Source organism: Xenopus laevis, chromosome 4S (assembly GCF_017654675.1).
Source record: "Xenopus laevis strain J_2021 chromosome 4S, Xenopus_laevis_v10.1, whole genome shotgun sequence".
NCBI classification, from domain to species: domain Eukaryota; kingdom Metazoa; phylum Chordata; class Amphibia; order Anura; family Pipidae; genus Xenopus; species Xenopus laevis.
In genome coordinates, this window is record NC_054378.1 from 8,231,725 (window position 1) to 8,249,779 (window position 18,055).

General features: G+C 42.4%; 1 protein-coding gene across 1 annotated transcript in view; it reads left to right on the forward strand.

The window, feature by feature from the left end:
* bbox1.S (butyrobetaine (gamma), 2-oxoglutarate dioxygenase (gamma-butyrobetaine hydroxylase) 1 S homeolog) overlaps positions 1-14,217 on the forward strand; it is a 53,032-nt gene extending 38,815 nt beyond the window's left edge. The window contains exons 5-8 of the mRNA XM_018260139.2: positions 3,701-3,806; positions 9,888-10,084; positions 13,069-13,235; positions 13,722-14,217. Of these exons, the coding sequence (XP_018115628.1) occupies positions 3,701-3,806; positions 9,888-10,084; positions 13,069-13,235; positions 13,722-13,882 (631 nt within the window). The 3' untranslated portion in view covers positions 13,883-14,217. The remainder of the gene's footprint in view (positions 1-3,700; positions 3,807-9,887; positions 10,085-13,068; positions 13,236-13,721) is intronic.
* The last annotated feature ends 3,838 nt before the right edge of the window (positions 14,218-18,055 follow it).

Genomic DNA, 18,055 nt, shown 5'->3' on the forward strand with positions numbered 1-18,055 from the left:
AATTTCCTTCACCACAATAATATCGAGACCACATATAAGTTATGTTAATGTCTACCACTAGTACAGTTGATCAGCACAATATGATTCTAATCAAAGAAATGTGCTGCTTGCGAGGATCCATCCTCCTAACAAGGGGAAATGGCAGAGATCGCTCCTCGTCTCTCGGCCTAGGACTATTCTGGCTTGGGACTAAATACCGCAAAGAGAATATCTGGCAGCAGACGCAGTGTTCCATGGAGCAGCTCAGTAATTGCTGCACTTGCTCCAGCCAAAACGACTCTGTCATCCTGTGTAGACTATGTCAGACATGTAAATAATGGGAGTTTATACAACAAACTGCTCCAAGGCAAGGATAAGTGCGGGGCTCTGTTGAGCAGTGTGGTAGCAGGCTGTGCACAGCAGTAGCTCTATTCCTGCCGAGTACAAATTCTTTATGAATTAATCTCACTGTTTATCCTCTTCTTTTGACCTTCTGTTCATGGCCGGCGTATCCCCCCAGTACACACACGCACACACCCTCCAGCACATTCCAACAGCAGCAACGCAGACAGGGAAAGATTTATTCAATAAAAATCAACAATGTTGAAAGCTCTATAAAATGCCAAATGCGCACATGTTAAGGGTGCCCACTGAATTGCCAAAAGAGAAATATCCAACAACTGTCAATGGGACAGAACTTCTGGGTGAAGCTTCTATTTTATTTTTTTGCATTATCTTTCTATTATATTCTATTGAGACCCTTTCTTATTTATCTTTTTTTAGAAGTTAAGATGTAGTATGTTATAGAATGACTTATGTGCAACTTTTCAATACGTCTTTATTTGTTATCGTCTTTTAATCATTCGCCTTCCTTTTCTGCCTTGTTCCCACTTTCAAATGAGGGTCACTGACCCAGCATTAGCGTTGCTGGGGTTAACAAAGTAGAGTTGACACAGCCAATCATGGGCTAACACATCATAACCACATTCACTGATATCACAAGCCGTATGAAAAAGTTTGGGAACCCCTCTCAGCCTGCATAATAATTTACTCCACTTTCAACGGAAAAAAATAACAGTCGTATATCTTTCATTTCCCAGGAACATCTGAGTACTGGGGTGTTTTCTGAACAAAGATTTTTAGTGAAGCAGTATTTAGTTGAATGAAATTAAATCAAATGTGAAAAAATTGGCTGTGCAAAAAGTTGGGTACCCTTGGAATTTTGCTAATTTGAATGCATGTAGCTGCTCAATACTGATTACTGGCAACACCAAATTGGTTGGATTAGCTCGTTAAGCCTTGAACTTCATAGACAGGGGTGTCCAATCATAAGAAAAGGTATTTAAGGTGACCAATTGCAAGTTGTGCTTCTGTTTGACTCTCCTCTGAAGAGTGACACCATGGGATCCTCAAAGCAACTTTCAAAAGATCTGAAAACAAAGATTGTTCAATATCATGGTTTAGGGGAAGGCTACAAAACGCTATCTCAGAGGTTTAAACTGTCAGTTTCAACTGTAAGAAATGTAATCAGGAAATGGAAGGCCACAGGCACAGTTGCTGTAAACCCCAAGTCTGGCAGGCCAATAAAAATACAGGAGCGGCATATGTGGAAGATTGTGAGAATGGTTACAGACAACCCAAAGATCACCTCCAAAGACCTGCAAGAACATCTTGCTGCAGATGGTGTATCTGTACATCGTTCTACAATTCAGCACAATTTGCACAAAGAACATGTGTATGGCAGGGGGATGAGAAAGAAGCCCTTTCCGCGCTCACACAAACAGAATCACTTGTATGTGAAAGCTCATTTAGACAAGCCACAGTAATTTTGGACAAAGTGCTTTGGACTGATGAGGTTTTTTTTATTATTTGGTCATAACAAAAAGCGCTTTGCATGGCTGAAGAAGAACACTACATTCCAAGAAAAACACCTGCTACCGACTGTCACATTTGGTGGAGGTCCCATCATGCTGTGGGGCTGTGTGACTAGTTCAGGGACTGGGCCCTTGTTAAAGTCGAAGGTCGGATTAATTCAACCCAATATCAACAAGTTCTTCAGGATAATGTTCAAGCATCAGTCACAAAGTTGAAGTTACGCAGGGGTTGGATATTCCAACAAGACAATGACCCTAAACACACTTGGAAACCTACAAAGACATTTATGCAGAGGGACAAGTACAATGTTCTCGAATGGCCGTCACAGTCCCCCGACTTGAATATCATGGAAAATATATGGGATGATTTGAAGCAGACTGTCCATGCTCAGCAGCCTCACCTCGTGAGGCAACTTCGGAAAACATAATGCACCGATTGCGATCCCAACGCCAATTTACATTGTAGCCGGTGGGAGGCAGTTCAGGGAGATTAGTCGCTCTGAAGAAGAGGAGATTTGTTGCTGTGCGACTAATCTCCCCGAATTTGACCACGTGTCTCTGCCCTAATGCACTAAAGGCCCCCATTCACTGGCCGATAAAAGGTGCCGACAGACCGAGTCTGTGTGTGGGGCCATCCGACGGGCTTTCCCGTTCTATATCTGCCCGAAAGTCGGCCAGATCTCGATCAGATGGGTTGAAAAATCACATAGACTTCAATGTGGGCATATCGGGCAGAGATCCACTCGTTTGGCGACATCGCCAAACAAGCGGATCTCTACGTCTATGGCCACCTTAAAGCTGGCCATAGATGCAAAGATCTGATCGTTCGAATCCTCGAGCGATCGGACTTCCCCTTCTCCTGACCTGCCATTAACCATTCAGATCAAATAAAGTAGAAAAGAACAGATCAGACGATGTTCTGCCCCTAAAAGCAATTGTATGAAAGTGTCCGACAAAAGCTGGTGACAGTCTCCCTCTCAAAATCGGCAATACACGCAGAGATATTATCGGCATCCGATCGACCAAACAACCGATCTCCACCGGACGAAAAATGTCGGGACTCTCCACAGATGGTTCGAAAATCGTACGAATCCTCGATTCATACGGTCGGATCTTTGCGTCTATGGCCAGCTTAAGACTGGCTTTGAAGCTGATCAGATAACTGAAGGTCACATGCAGATGACAGTTTTTGGAAGCCAATGAGAAAGTCGTGTTGTAGTGTAAATTCATATAAAGTTAAAAAGCTTAAGTTTGAATATGGGGCATTTGAGTGTAGATTTAAGTGAGAAAGTGCATTGGCAATGCACCCCAGCATTATAGGTTATCTACAGAAAAGACCTCTTTGTAAAAGTCGGTAAAACAATAGATTTGCCTCTTTAACATGGAAGGTATAGCTAATAGAATGACTTTAGTATAGAGAATGGAGCTGACTTGCTTCCTTTGTGTCACCACATCATCACACCACAGCAGATATGTCCCAGAATGTTTCACTTCACAATGGAAGGAAGGACACTGTGAACCTAAGGGGAGTTAGGAAATAGTTCCCACCAGTATCAATGTTTCCTTTACATACTTTTATATTTATTAGATAGTGTTTATGCACCTTTTCTACATAAGCCCTACTGAATGACAAGAAGGCAGGTATAGTATATTTTTAATTTAAGGCTAAGTTTTAATATAAGTTGGGAAGGCACATTGGAAGCTGGGAATTGTCGTTTACATGTAGTGTTAAGGCTTTTGAGGATAATATGCATAAGTATTTGGTTTCCTTTATTTTGGAAGTTATCTAGATATCTCTCTGTTACTTGACAAAGTGTCATATGTTCCCTTCCATTGTGTTGTTATAGGTACACTTGGCAAGTACAGGATAAAGCTGATGCGAATAACGTTGCCTATACAGCGGGGAAATTAAGCCTTCACACAGATTACCCGGCACTTCAGTATCCCCCAGGGGTAAGGACCTTGAATCTTTTGTTCCAATTTAATTTCTCTATCATTGCTTTAATTTAAAGGACAACTAAGAATAATTGACTGGGGGGGTCAGTTTTTTAGGCACCAGAATTCAATCTCTTACTTATGGGTGCTATGCCATCATAGTCACCTATTTCCTATGAATCCCTTGACACCGGCAATGGTTCTGGATAACCACAGGGGATACCTGGGAAATCAGTGAAGATGGAGCCATGGAGCTAAAAGGAAAGACACCACAGGCTGGTGCATTTCTTACAAAAGAAGAGCAATGATCTGCAGTATTCTGGTATTCTGATAATCTGGAATTTCAAATTGCTGACCTCCATCTGATGCTGACATGTAGCTCCCATCACTTACAGTCAAGGGTTCTGTTCTAAAGTGGTGAAGCATAGAGATAAGTGAGTGCTGGGTTCTCTGCAAACATCTTCTGGCCCATTTTATTGCAGTTTGTGGCCAGAACATTGGGCACACATTCCATACTGAGCTTGCTCATTTATACATGGTGGTTCTCCAACAAGAACATAGTCCGAGTTATGACAGAAGTCAGAACCATGGGCTGTAGGGTAGAGTGCCACCAAACCCTTCCTACAACCTTTCAGGAACATCCATTCAGGATCTTAAAGCTGGCAAGGTCATGTAGAAGGTAACGGGAGTTATCTGCCAGTTACTCACGGAGGATTTCCAGGTGGGGGTCTGCAGGTCGCTGGTCTGGTTGCGGGTCTCATCTAAATTTCTTATGTTATCTACTATTGTCTTTATTTTACTCCTTTTAAAGTTTTACTTTAACCTATAGCCTACCCTCATTCTTTAGGGTACCCGACCCGCTGCAGGACTCTACCTTGGGGTATAATAAATCTTGAAAAATTCGAGTTTTTTTCTAAAAATTCATATTTTATAGTACATAAAACTCAAATTTTTTCAAGTTTTTTGCATTCAGATTTTAATAAATAACTCCCAAAGTGTATAACTGTAGCAAGGCATGGGAAATCTTGGCCAACACTTAGGGGCCTATTTATCATGCTGTATAAGAAGGGGTGAGAAACATTACCGGTTATGTTGCAACTAATTAGCAATTGGATCTCAACAATTAGAAAACAAAAGCAAAGATTGATTGGTGGCTATAGGCAACATCACTGGTAATGTTTCTCACCACTTTTTATGGCACAAATGATTAATAGACCCCTTAGTCCTGCTCAAAGTGCATAAGCAAATACTGCCTTCATACTGAAAAATCTAGGGGCAGATTTATCAAGGGAAACTTTGAAATTCGAATTCAAAAAGACCAACAGAAATTTCATCAAAGTTTTTTTTTGGCCAAAAAGGTCTATTTCGATCGAATAGGTCTGTGTTCAATCGAATTCGAATAATACGAATCAAAGTAATAGCGCATTAGAATCTTACGATTCGAAGTTTTTTCCAAAAAAAACCTTTGAAGTCCACCAATTGACTTCAATTAGGTTCTAAGAGGTCCCCATTTTCCCCCAAAAAAACTTTGATTTTTCAAAGTCCAGCAATTGACTCCAAATAGGTTCTAGGAGGGCCCCATTGGCTAAAACAGCAATTCGCCAGGTTTTAGATGGCGAATGGTCGAAGTCAAATTTTTCAAAGAGACAGTACATGATAAATTTAGAAATTCTAATTTTCGATTTTTTTTTCAAATTTGAATCTAATTTGGACTATTCCCTAGTTGAAGTACACAAAAATTAGCTCAAAATTCAAATTTTTTTAAATTTTTTCACTTCAAACTTGGATAAATCAGCACCTAAATGTTCAGCACCAGGGCCACTTTAATAAGTGGCCAAAGCTTACTGATATCCATAGCCCACCACAATGGGGGGCAGCCATTGGTCCTTTTAACCAAATTGACCTCTAATTAGCTGTCACAATGGTCTCAATTTACCCAGAACAGTCCGAAATCACATCGAAACAGCCCCAACCAGCCCATGAAATAATGACTGTCTATGGCACCTTATTGCAGCCCCTCTGGCATTAGCCACAACCCACAACACTGGGAAAATAAATGTGTGTTTCTGTTTATGCCCGACGGTTATCAGCCCACTGGTTCTGGTGCTTTCCTGTTACAAATCGAGCAGAAACGATATAGAAATGATATCCAGAAGGCTTATTGTCTTTATGGAGGTCTTTCTAGAAAACAGCAAGGCTCCAGATCCCAGTGTAACCTCCTTTCTCCAACATGGGTGCACTTATCTGCGCAAACTGTAAAAGTGCAAAGGGAAAATCCATAGATGGAAGAGAATAGCAGATGTTGCTGCACTGAGCTCATATCCGTGTGTGTTCCAAGAATTACGTCGACCCCATAGGATTACCAAAATCCTGTCGACTTTCCAAACCCCCATAAAAACACAGTGCAGGCATTGACTCCAGTCTGTAATGAGCGCTCGCTGTATTTTTCTTCTCCTCCAGTGGTTGCTCCATGTACCGGCCCAGTCTGTGTAAATGGGGTTCCTGAAGCCCAAACATTCCAATAATGATTCCGATGGATAAAACAATCAAACAAGCACATGTTAACCATAGGCAGATAAGGGTTGGGATGAAAGCGCTGGAGCATCTTCAATAAGTTGATCCCAGATCAGTTTGAGGCTGGAAAGATGATTTCACCCTTTTTATTGGTGCTTTTTTACCCACAGAGCACATAAAGCATTTTTTGTTTTTTAATGGATCATAAAAAATTATGAAAAATAGGGTTTTATAATGTTTTCAATTTCTTTTTATTCCTCATTTTTCTATTCAGGCCTCTCCTATTCATATTCCAGTCTCTTTTTTAAATCAATGCATGGTTGCTAGGGGAATTTTGGACCCTAGCAACCAGATTGGTAAAATTGTAAACTGGAGAGCTGCTGAATAAAAAGCTAAATGACTCAAAACCCACAAAAAAATCAAAAATCAAATTTAGAATATTACTCTCTACACCATACTAAAAGCTAATTTAAAGGTGAACAACCCTTTAATATATATATATATATATATATATATATATATATATATATATATATATATATATATATATATATATATATATATATATATATATATATATATATATATATATATATCACTCTCTGATATTGATTCTAATAACATGGATGGTGGGGTGTAGAAGGTGCCAAGTCTAACCTCGCTTAGGGGACATGTGGGAGACTTGGACAAGATGGGGCGGCCCACTCTGCAGGAAAGAAAGTGCCCTGGGCCACTGTGCTTTTTAATAGGGATGCACAGAATCCAGGATTCGGTTCAGGATTCATCCAGTATTCGGGCTTTTTCAGCAGGATTTAGATTCTGCCGAATCCTTCTGCCCGGCTGAATACTGAACCCGAATTCTAATTTGCATATGCAAGTTAGGGGCAGGGAGGGAAAGCGCGTGAAGTTTTGTCACAAAACAAGGAAGTAAAACATTTTTCCCCTTCCCATCCTTAATTTGCATATGCAAATTAGGATTCGGCCGGATCTTTCACGAAGGATGCGGGGGTTCGGCCGAATCCAAAATAGTGGATTCGGTACATCCTTAATTTTTAATGACGAGAAACACCAGAAAGCAAGTGATCAGTGATACTATGGGGTATATTTCAAATGGAACCCCCTCTTGTTATTATTATCATTGTAGTTTGCTCCTCCCAGATGCATTGAGAAATGATATTGGCCCATTCATGCCACAAAAAGTCAAGGCCCAAAACGCATTTATTTGACGCAGTGAATTGTCTCTGCAGTTTTGCAAATTTATTCGCCTGTGGCGAAACATGGAAATTCACCGCAAATTCGCGCCTGACGAATTTATTCCCCCATCACTATTCATAGCATTTTTCTAAGGCCATGTATTGCCACGTATTGTGTCTGTGCTAAAGTCTATGGGGCAAATTCCCTAAGCGGCGGAAATGCGCCAGCAACGGCTTCACACCCATCGCCACACTTCGACAGGCGTGAATTCGCTAGGACAACGGCAATTCACAAAAGTGCGAGGTTGCGTCCAGGGCACCGAACGCTGGCAAATTTTCGCTTGCGTTACTTTGGCAATCAAAGCGAAGATGCGCTAGCGTTGCATAACTTAGAAAAATTATGCTCTAAAAATTGAGGAACTCCTATGCACTCCTTGCACTTCGCCTGGTCTGAACTGGAGAAGGCAAGTCTAGCGAATGAGGTACCATTCAGTAAAATCCGCATCTTAGTGAATCTTAGTGGATTTGCGTCCATTCGCCAGAGCAAAAATTCTGCCCCTATAAGTCCTGTCTGTGCTCCATACTTTGTGCACTAATAGAACCAATCCTCGCTACAATCGCAGCATTGAGGAAACTAATAGCGAGATGCCTTCCCCAGGAGCTCTTTGCTAAGGATAATATTTATTTAAGTAACAGCTTGGCCGGGGCTTTGGGTAGAGCAACAGCACACAGCTCTAATTTGGCAGGAACATTAGTAATACAACAGCGGCTCATTGTACAGACATTAGAGAATAAGAGAATTTATTGCTCGTCACAAGACAGTGGTGGGTCAGGAAAACCATGACCCGCACATCACTAGTTCATGCAGGCGGGACATGGCCTCACACCCATTTACAAAGGTGGAATTTCGAATACTGACATTTCGACTGGGAGGTTATTTAAGAAAAAATTCAAATGTCTAATATGCCATCGAATAGTTCCGACCTGAAAATTTAAATTGTATTCGAATCGTTTTCAATTTGTACAAATGTATTTTTTCTCCAACAAAAAAAGCTCGAATGTCAGGAAGGCTATTGACATCTCCAAATGGCTCATGGACCTCCATTGACTTGTACATGAACTCGGCAGGTTTTAGGTGGCGAATATTCCGATTAGGACTGTTTCCATGGTCGAATTTACTTTCGAATAGGATTAAAATTCTGATGTGTGAATTTTGACACCAAAATAAATTAGAAAATTCTCATTTTCTATTTGACCATTAAAAGGACCAGTAACATAAAAAAAAAATGTAAAAAAAATTCGTTAGTATACAACAAAAAAAACACAAAGACAAATTAAACTTTGAACTTTATTAAGAAATAAGTTCCCGAAACTCCGCTTGCGCTCCTCTTCAGAAAAAGCGATCCATCGAACGTCGCTCGATTTCTCCTCCCTGCCTTCCTTATAGCAGATAGCCAAGGAGGAGAAATCGAGCACCGCACAATGGATCTACACCCTCTCGCCTTTTCTGAAGAGGAGCAGAGTTTCGTTAACTTATTTCTTAATAAAGACTTACTGATTTCAACGTTGAATTTGACTTTGTGTTTTTTTTTGTTGTACTGGTCCTTTAGTAAATCTGCCCCTGACTGCCCGTGCCTTTCAACCGTGCAATGGAACATGTTGGAATGGACAATCTTGGGTGTAATTGCCAAACTGGTGCACATGGATAATATAGATGAGTACAAGCTGGATCAGGGTTGTGTCTACACCATTTTAATTCTGCACCCATTGCCGTGCCTAGTGATTGTACGTGGCTCTGCCTCTGTTTACAGAACACATTTATACACATTTTCGGGTGGAGGGAAAGCAGACAAGTAGGTTATTCTCCCTGCACTGCTGTATTTGGAGCAGGAGCATCACATTGAGGTTGTTTGTATATGGGAGGACCCCTGTTCACTTAACCACAGAAACAGGATCTCCTGGACAACTGGCATCATACGTCGCAAGTTTCAGAACCCAAAATGGTGCAATTTAAGGTCGAATAGGCATTGCTGGTTGAAAAATATAATGTGGGACCCAGGATGGTCCAATTCTGTAGTTGGGAATACACTGGGCCCTTTTACTATCACATTTCAGGGTCATCATTAAGAGCCAGAACTGCCACACATTTCCCACCTCTGCCTAGGGTTGCCACCTTTTCTGGAAAAAAATACCAGCCTTCCGATATATATATTTTTTTCCTATTAATAACATTGGGATCAGCCATCATTTTTACCGGCCAGGCCGATAAAATACCGGCTTGGTGGCAACCCTACCTCTGCCCTATCTCACATCAACTGTAAAGTCGTTTTTTATTGGAACGAGAGAAGAATTCTAATGCACATTGCACTGACTGATCCTTTCCACCCTTCAGGTTCAGTTCCTTCACTGCCTGAGACAAGCAGAATCTGGAGGTGAGAGTGAAGTGGTGGACGGGTTCCACGTCTGCCGCAAACTCAGAGAGCAGAATCCAGAAGCCTTTGACATTCTCACGTCTACTCAGATCGATTTCACGGACACTGGAGTCGATTACTGCGATTTTGCCCTGCAATCCAAGCAGCGGATTATAGAGTAAGCGTGTTTGGATACTTTCCCCTTGTTATTTCTGTGCATGCTAGCCAGAGAGAGAGAGGTCCGCTCAAGAGCTAAGGCTGCCACCTTATGGAAGAGAAGGGGACACCCCAGATATTTCCATAGTTAAAGGAGAAGGAAAGCTACCGAAGCAGTTTATTGCAAATAGATTAGCCACAACAATACAAGCTATAAGACTATATTTATTGAGTAGAATGCTTTTCCATATCTGAGTAAACGGCTCTAGAAATGCTCTGTGTTTGTTTAGGATAGCAACTGCCATATAAGCTTGGTGTGACATCAATTTCTGCCTGAGTCTCTCCCTGCTCACTCATAGCTCTGGGCTCAGATTACAGCAGGGAGGGGAGGAGGGAGAGAGGAACAAACCGAGCATGCTCAAGCCCTAGCCCTGGAGGTTTAAGCTGAAAACAGGAAGTCTGATACAGAAGCCCATGAGTACACAATAGAAGGAAAGAAATGTGATGTTTCTTTTGACAGAGGACTCAGAGCAGAATTACTTGAGGGTTTACTGACCTTTCTGATAAAGCTTGCATAATTTTAACCTTTCATTCTCCTTTAAATGGGTGTAATGTATGAACTGATGGAACCTAGTGCATTTATTTTCCTTGACATAGGCGTTGACCTCTTGAGAATCAAACCCAGTGTTGGGTCATTAGTCCAATTCACTCTGCCAGCCATGACCCAAACAACACAGCACCAGATGAAAAACTGACAAATACAGTAGTAGAAAGACTGTCCTGAGTTAGCCATTGATCAAAGCAGGAAGATACAGAGTGAAGAAGAGGCCTTTGTGGGTCCCCTCATTGTTGCACCTCCTTTCTTTGTGCTCGTAGATTAATGTAGGCAGTTACTGGTACTTCTGTAGCACAGTGTACCCAGGGGCGCTGCCCCAATGAGGGGAGTTGAAAAATCAATGCGCCCTCCATTGCCGCATTGCAGGAACCACCTCAGGCAGCTCCGGTATTAGAAATGGCGCTGAGTATAACAAGCTGATAGGTGACAATATGTAAATACCTATTTCTAAGTTCCAGTAGGCTTATTAGAGTCAATACCCTTCCTTTCTTTGGTTATTGTGCGCCAGTAACTCTCACCTTTGACTTTAGGGTTCAAGGTGTCTTACTTGGATCAAGTTAAAATCTGGGATCAATGGAATTGCTGCCTAAGAGTCCCCTTCCCAGTTCCAACCTAACATGACAGACGTGATTCTTGCTACAAAAGCAAGAAAGGTTTAGGACACTCTAGAAAGCCTTAGACATTTAGTGTCACTGTGACACTTAATCATAGGCTTATGAAGCCTATGAAGATATGATTAAGCCTATGATTAAGTGGCACGAAATGCGTAAGGCTCGAGATGTGTCAAGGATTAGGTAGGGGGCGCTGTGGAGACTGATAGGGAAAGGGCGAGTACTTGAGGCAGGAGCTTTATGTGCCTAGGGAACACTTATAGGGGAGGAAGGAACAGGTTGATGAGGGCGAAGAGTCAGTCTGGATCAGATGCAGAGCAGAACAGGACGGAGAAGGCGAAGCTCAGGACTGGACTGGACTAGGCAGGAAGAAGAGGGTGACGACTCAGAACAGGAACAGACTGTACGGAGCAGGAGTGGAACAGGAACAGACTGGATGGGACAGGAAGGTGCGGGCATAGATCAGATCAAATTGGGGATAGAGTGCAGAAGGAGACTAGAGCAGGATAGCAGGAGAGGACTGGAGTGGATAGCAAGACAGGACTGGAGCAGATAGCAAGACAGGACTGGAGCGGATAGCAAGACAGGACTGGAGCCGAGGGAGACTGGATAGCAAGAAGACAGGGTACAAGGCAGAGCAGGTCAGGAAGCAGGATCCGGCAAGGCAGGTACAAGATGAAGTGAGTGAAAGGTACAAGGTGGAATAGGAAGCAGAAATCAGGAACAAGGAAGGCAGGGTCAGGTCAAGGTCAAGGCTGGGAAGGTACAAGAAAGGGTAAAGCAAGGACAAACAGACAAAGGTAAGGAGGAATAAAAAGGGAAAAGGGGCAAGAGCTAGAACTAACTAGTTAGGAGCGCTGCCGCAGTACTAGGGAGAAACAAGTGCTGCCCTTAAATAGGGAAGAGTCAGCCCAATTTTGGCTGATTATAGCTAATCAGGCGGCAGCTGAGCTGGGGCTGGAGAGGCCAATCAGGCGGCAGCTGGGCTGGGGGTGCAGAGACCAAGTTACACATAGCGAAAAACCCTACAAGCTGCTCATCTGGGCAAATGGTCAAGGCATCCAGCCAGAAACCCAAAGGTCCCTGGCTCAAATCCCAGCAACACCCGACAAGATGTTTGTTTAAATAAAGATTTACTGTATTCTACTTTTTAACTAATTGACTTTTGGTCTCATCCATACTCATCCTGGGGCAGGAGCCCTTGAGCCACTACTCTACTTCTGTGAGTTTATTCTACTAGGATTAGATGCTTTTTATGCTAAAATATATATATTATTCTTGCTGCCTGCCCTGACCTCAGCCTGTACTGACTTTTTCCAACTATAACTGAAGGTCTATGTCTGTTCTTGTGAACTCTCTTACCTCTCCAAACTCTGATTAAGAAGGCTGAGGAGTACATTCATGCTAGATGTGGTGCAGCTGCCGTGAGTCAAGAGGAGAACCTTCCTTAAGTGACACTTTACCCTGGTACCCCTGAGATTTTCACATTTTAGTGTAGGAAACCGCAACTACACTTTGTACATTAGAGTAGGAAAGGTCTCTTAGGCGGCAATTCCAAGGTGACTCGGGACCCAGTTGGAAGTCAGAATCAGAGACCAATTTAAATACCCAAGTCTAGAGATTTCCTGATCTCCATCCAATCATCTAATTGCCCCATGTGACAGTCTCAGCCAAGAGACTGTCCCATGTGATATCTGGTCGGTTAGGTTGGAACTGGTTGGCCAAATCAGTTTTGCTCTGTATATTTTTCAATACCCGTCCCTTTTTTCCTTTTTAAAGGTTAGACCCAAATGGGGATCTTCTGCGGATCAATTTTAACAACGCGACTCGGGACTCTGTGTTGGACATTCCAGCTGAACAAGTGCAGCCGTTCTACTCCTCCCTCAAAGACTTTGTGGATGTCATGAACAGACCCGAAAATACCTTTTCTTTCAAAATGAAACCAGGTAAATAGAAATAATGGAGAGAAACATGCATAATTATATATTCCCCTTCTTCCCCTCTGGAGCATATAATATACCGTATATACTCGAGTATAAGCCGAGTTTTTCAGCCCCCAAAATATGCTGAAAAACTCTACCTCGGCTTATACGCGGGTCAAGCGCAAAAACAGTCGCCAGCGTATAAAAATAGTCGCCGGCGCCTAAGAATAGTCGCCGGCGTCCAAAAATAGTCTCCAAGAATATTCACCGACGTCTAAGAATGGTTGCTGGCATCCAAAAACGAGACGCCGGCACCTCCAATGGGAGCAGAAACCCTCAATTTTTTGATTGAAATTTACCAGAAGCTGCTGTATTTCTCACCCTCGGCTTATACTCGAGTCAATAAACTTTCCCAGTTTTTGGAGGTAAAATGAGGTACCTCGGCTTATACTCGAGACGGCTTATACTCGAGTATATACGGTAATAATATATCATTTGTTTTTCTTCCAGGGCACGTGGTAACGTTTGACAACTGGCGAATCCTACACGGCCGCCGCAGTTACCAATCAGAAGCCTCAGTCTCACGCCATCTGGAAGGTTCCTATTTGGACTGGGATGTTGTTTTGTCCAGAATGAGACATCTAAAGAAAAAGCTGGAGACTGACAGTTAAACCTTTCTATTATACAGCCAAGTTAAAGGGAAAGTAGGCTTTGTTTATGAAAACAGAATAATTAGAAGCCACCAAGGAGTTCTATGACCATATGATTTTACGAAGCCGCAGTATACTAGAAGCGCTAGTAAATAGGCCATGGGACTCCAAGACGACATATAGGACATCTTTAATAATCAATGACATCACAATTCACTATTTATCGGAATAAAATTTACAGGTTACTTGTACATTGTTTCCCTAAGGGTAAAGTTACACCTGGAGATTCGGGGAGATTTAGTCACCCGGCGACTAATCGCCTCTTCTTTGGGCCGACTAATCTCCCCGAACTGCTTTCCCCTGTCTTCCGCCTGCTACAATGAAAAAAACGCCTGCGGCATGGCACTCGCGGCGCTTCGTATACTGAAGTCGCCCGAAGTTTCCTTGTGAGGCAGTGCCATGCCGCAGGGGGAAGCAGTTCGGGGGGATTAATCGTCTCAATGAAGAGGCGGTTAAATGTCCCGGAATCTCCAGGTGTGACATTACCCTTAAAGGAGAACTAAACCTCCCCCCACCCTAAGCCCTGCTGAGCTTCCAGGCATTTCCCCCCCTCTCCCTTTAAAAATTCTCCCCCTTAAATGCAGAAAAGCTCAACAGAGCTCCCAGTCGCCATCTTGTGGATCTTCGTGTAGTCTTCCAGTCTCTTTGCGGACACGAAGCCTGGCGACGCATGCAAAGTTTGGCCAAGTCAGGAATCAACTGCGCAAATCAGTGTTGAGACCCAAAGACTATACGAAGATCCGCAGGATGGCGACCGGGATCTCCGATGCACTTCTCTGCATTTAAGGGTGAGAGTTTTTTTTTTTTACACTTAGGGTAGGACTACATGAACGTTTTCGTCAGAATCAGTCGCTCTGCGACAAGTCACATGCGACAGAAATAAGGTAAGAGAAATGTCGGATGAAGCTGCAGCATTGATCCGACGCGGCACTGCACGCTGAGTCTGCATCCGACAGTCGTGACGCTGCGACTTCATCCGACATTTCTATCTCTTATCTTATTTCTGTCGCATGCGACTTGCCGCAGTCATTTTGCCGCAGCGCGTCGGATCGAAACGAAAACCTCCATGTAGTCCTACTCTTAAAGGGATACTGTCATGGGAAAAAAATTTTTTTTCAAAATGAATCAGTTAATAGCGCTGCTCCAGCAGAATTCTGCACTGAAATCCATTTCTCAAAAGAGCAAACAGATTTTTTTTATATTCATTCTGACATGGGGCTAGACATTTTGTCAATTTCCCAGCTGCCCCCAGTCATGTGACTTGTGCCTGCACTTTAGAAGAGAAATTCTTTCTGGCAGGCTGCTGTTTTTCCTTCTCAATGTAACTGAATGTGTCTCAGTGAGACATGGGTTTTTACTATTGAGTGTTGTTCTTAGATCTACCAGGCAGCTGTTATCTTGTGTTAGGGAGCTGCTATCTGGTTACCTTCCCATTGTTCTGTTGTTTGGCTGCTGGGGGGGGGGAAGGGAGGGGGTGATATCACTCTAAATTGCAGTACAGCAGTAAAGAGTGATTGAAGTTTATCAGAGCACAAGTCACATGACTGGGGGCAGCTGGGAAATTGACAATATGTCTAGCCCCATGTCAAAATTGAATATAAAAAAATCTGTTTGCTCTTTTGAGAAATGGATTTCAGTGCAGAATTCTGCTGGAGCAGCACTATTAACTGATTTATTTTGAGAAAAAAAATTTTTCCCATGACAGTATCCCTTTAAGTACATCACGGGGAGGGAGAGGGGGGCAACTCCTGTAAGCTTTGGCGGGGGATTATGGTAGGGGAGGTTTAGTTCTCCTTTCAACCAGTTACTGTGTTCACAGAATGGTCATCTTTGTGGGATCTGCCATACTGCTGCTTTCTGATGAACAATTCTCCCTGGGCTTCTAGAAAACCCTACCCAATATTATTATATACATATTATAACACTGCACTGTTATTTTTTGTAGTAAAATCTGATTACAAATGGGCAGAAAATGAGTTATGTTTATACAAACTATAGACTAACAATACAATGAGTCACAAATTCCAATAGGTTTCCATCATTCTTGTGTAAATACCTGGAGAAAAGAAGAGAATAGAATGGAATGGTGCAAATATTACTCCAGGTCTAGTAACCCCTAGCAACATCAGATGTGATGCTGGGTTTTTATTGCCCCTTTTGCAAAATGTGACACTAATCTCTTGGTGTTTAGTATAAATGCCAGACACATTGTCTTTTTTTTTGTTGTTGTTTTATTGTCTGTTTTACAATAAGACTCGTACATTTAACACAAATTGCTGTGTCGGTGCCTTCCTTCCCTGCGGCTTCTAAATGTAACGGAAACACAAGGTCGCAGGACAATCCCAATTCATGGGTCATAGTCTGAATAGGAAAAATAATTGGGGTAATTTCATAAAGCAAGTTGTCTGCTACTGCTGTGATAACCCATAGCAACTGATCAGCAGTTAGTACTTATTAGTCAGTTATATGAAAGCGTTTGGTTGCTATGGGTTACTAGACCTTGATTCCCCAGATTACTATGTTGGCTTAGTCCTGCAACCAAGGGGTTTGTTGGACAGACGACCAAGAAATTGGGTCCCCTTGGGGATAGGGTTTTTATCTGTCCGTATTTTACACCCTAGTCTCAAAAGTCACCCGCCTGAATCTATACATCACCCTCCCACCTGCTGTACCTGTTCCTCCTGACACCATAATTTTGGACCTGCATAGGGGTAAACTTTCAGCCCTATTTGCTGGGGACCTGCCAACAATGTAGTGTGGGGGGGGCCATGCTTAATGATGGTTTCTCTAAAGCTGGGTCCCCAGTATTAGGGAAAAACTGGTGCCCTTTCTATATCCCTCCAGCTGTTGTTATATGACTTCAAACAATATAATAGGCTTAAGTGCTTTTCCTAAGGGCAGAAGCAACTTCGGGCGACTTCAGAAAACAAAGCGATCTGAGTGCCATCCCGCCGGTGATTATAGCCGGCGGGAAGGCAATTCGGGTAGATTAGTCCCCCTAAAGAGGAGAAGATTTGTCGCCGGCAACTAATCTCCCCTAATCTGACCGTGGATCTCTGCCCTTAAAGTGGACCTGTCACCTACACCTAAAAAGCTGTATAATAAAAGTAATTTGCAAATTAAAAATGGAACCCAAATTATTTTTTTCATTAAAGCATCCTACCTGTTATAAAGGTGTTTAAATAACTCAGCTGTCAATCAAATATTACCTATGCCTTAGGCATAGAGGCGGGGCAATCAGTTACTTTCACTTTCTATTCAGCACTTCCTAGATGACACATTTCCCCTCCCTCCTAACACTCTATCATTTGGTAGAGTACTGTGCATGGGCATTAGGTCCCCCATTCTGGCGCATACATACGATTTTGGGGTGATACACAATTTGTTCTTAATAACAGTGTCCAGAAAATGGCTCCTGCCTGCTTGCTGTGATTGTGTAATTCCAAGACTGAAGGAAACAAAATGTAAATAATAAATGTAGTGTAAGTAAATTTTATTTTGCTCAAGTAACATGATAGAAAATAATTTGGAATTATTTCTTAGGGTGACAGGTCCCCTTTAAGGAGCTCCTGGAAAGCTGGGGACAATTGCTTTCTCTGCTCTACAAAAGAACTGTCCCTGATAGGCAAGACTGATAGACAAGACTAATAGGCAATACTGATAGATAAGACTGATAGACAAGACTGATAGATAAGACTGATAGGCAAGACTGATAGACAAGACTAATAGGCAAGACTGATAGATAAGACTGATAGACAAGACTGATAGATAAGACTGATAGACAAGACTGATAGGCAAGACTGATAGGCAAGACTGATAGACAAGACTAATAGGCAAGACTGATAGGTAAGACTGATAGACAAGACTGATAGATAAGACTGATAGACAAGACTGATAGGCAAGACTGATAGGCAAGACTGATAGACAAGACTAATAGGCAAGACTGATAGATAAGACTGATAGACAAGACTGATAGGCAAGACTGATAGGCAAGACTGATAGATAAGACTGATAGACAAGACTGATAGGCAAGTCTGATAGGTAAGACTGATAGACAAGACTGAGAGACAAGACTGATAGATAAGACTGATAGACAAGACTGAGAGACAAGACAAGACTGATAGATAAGACTGA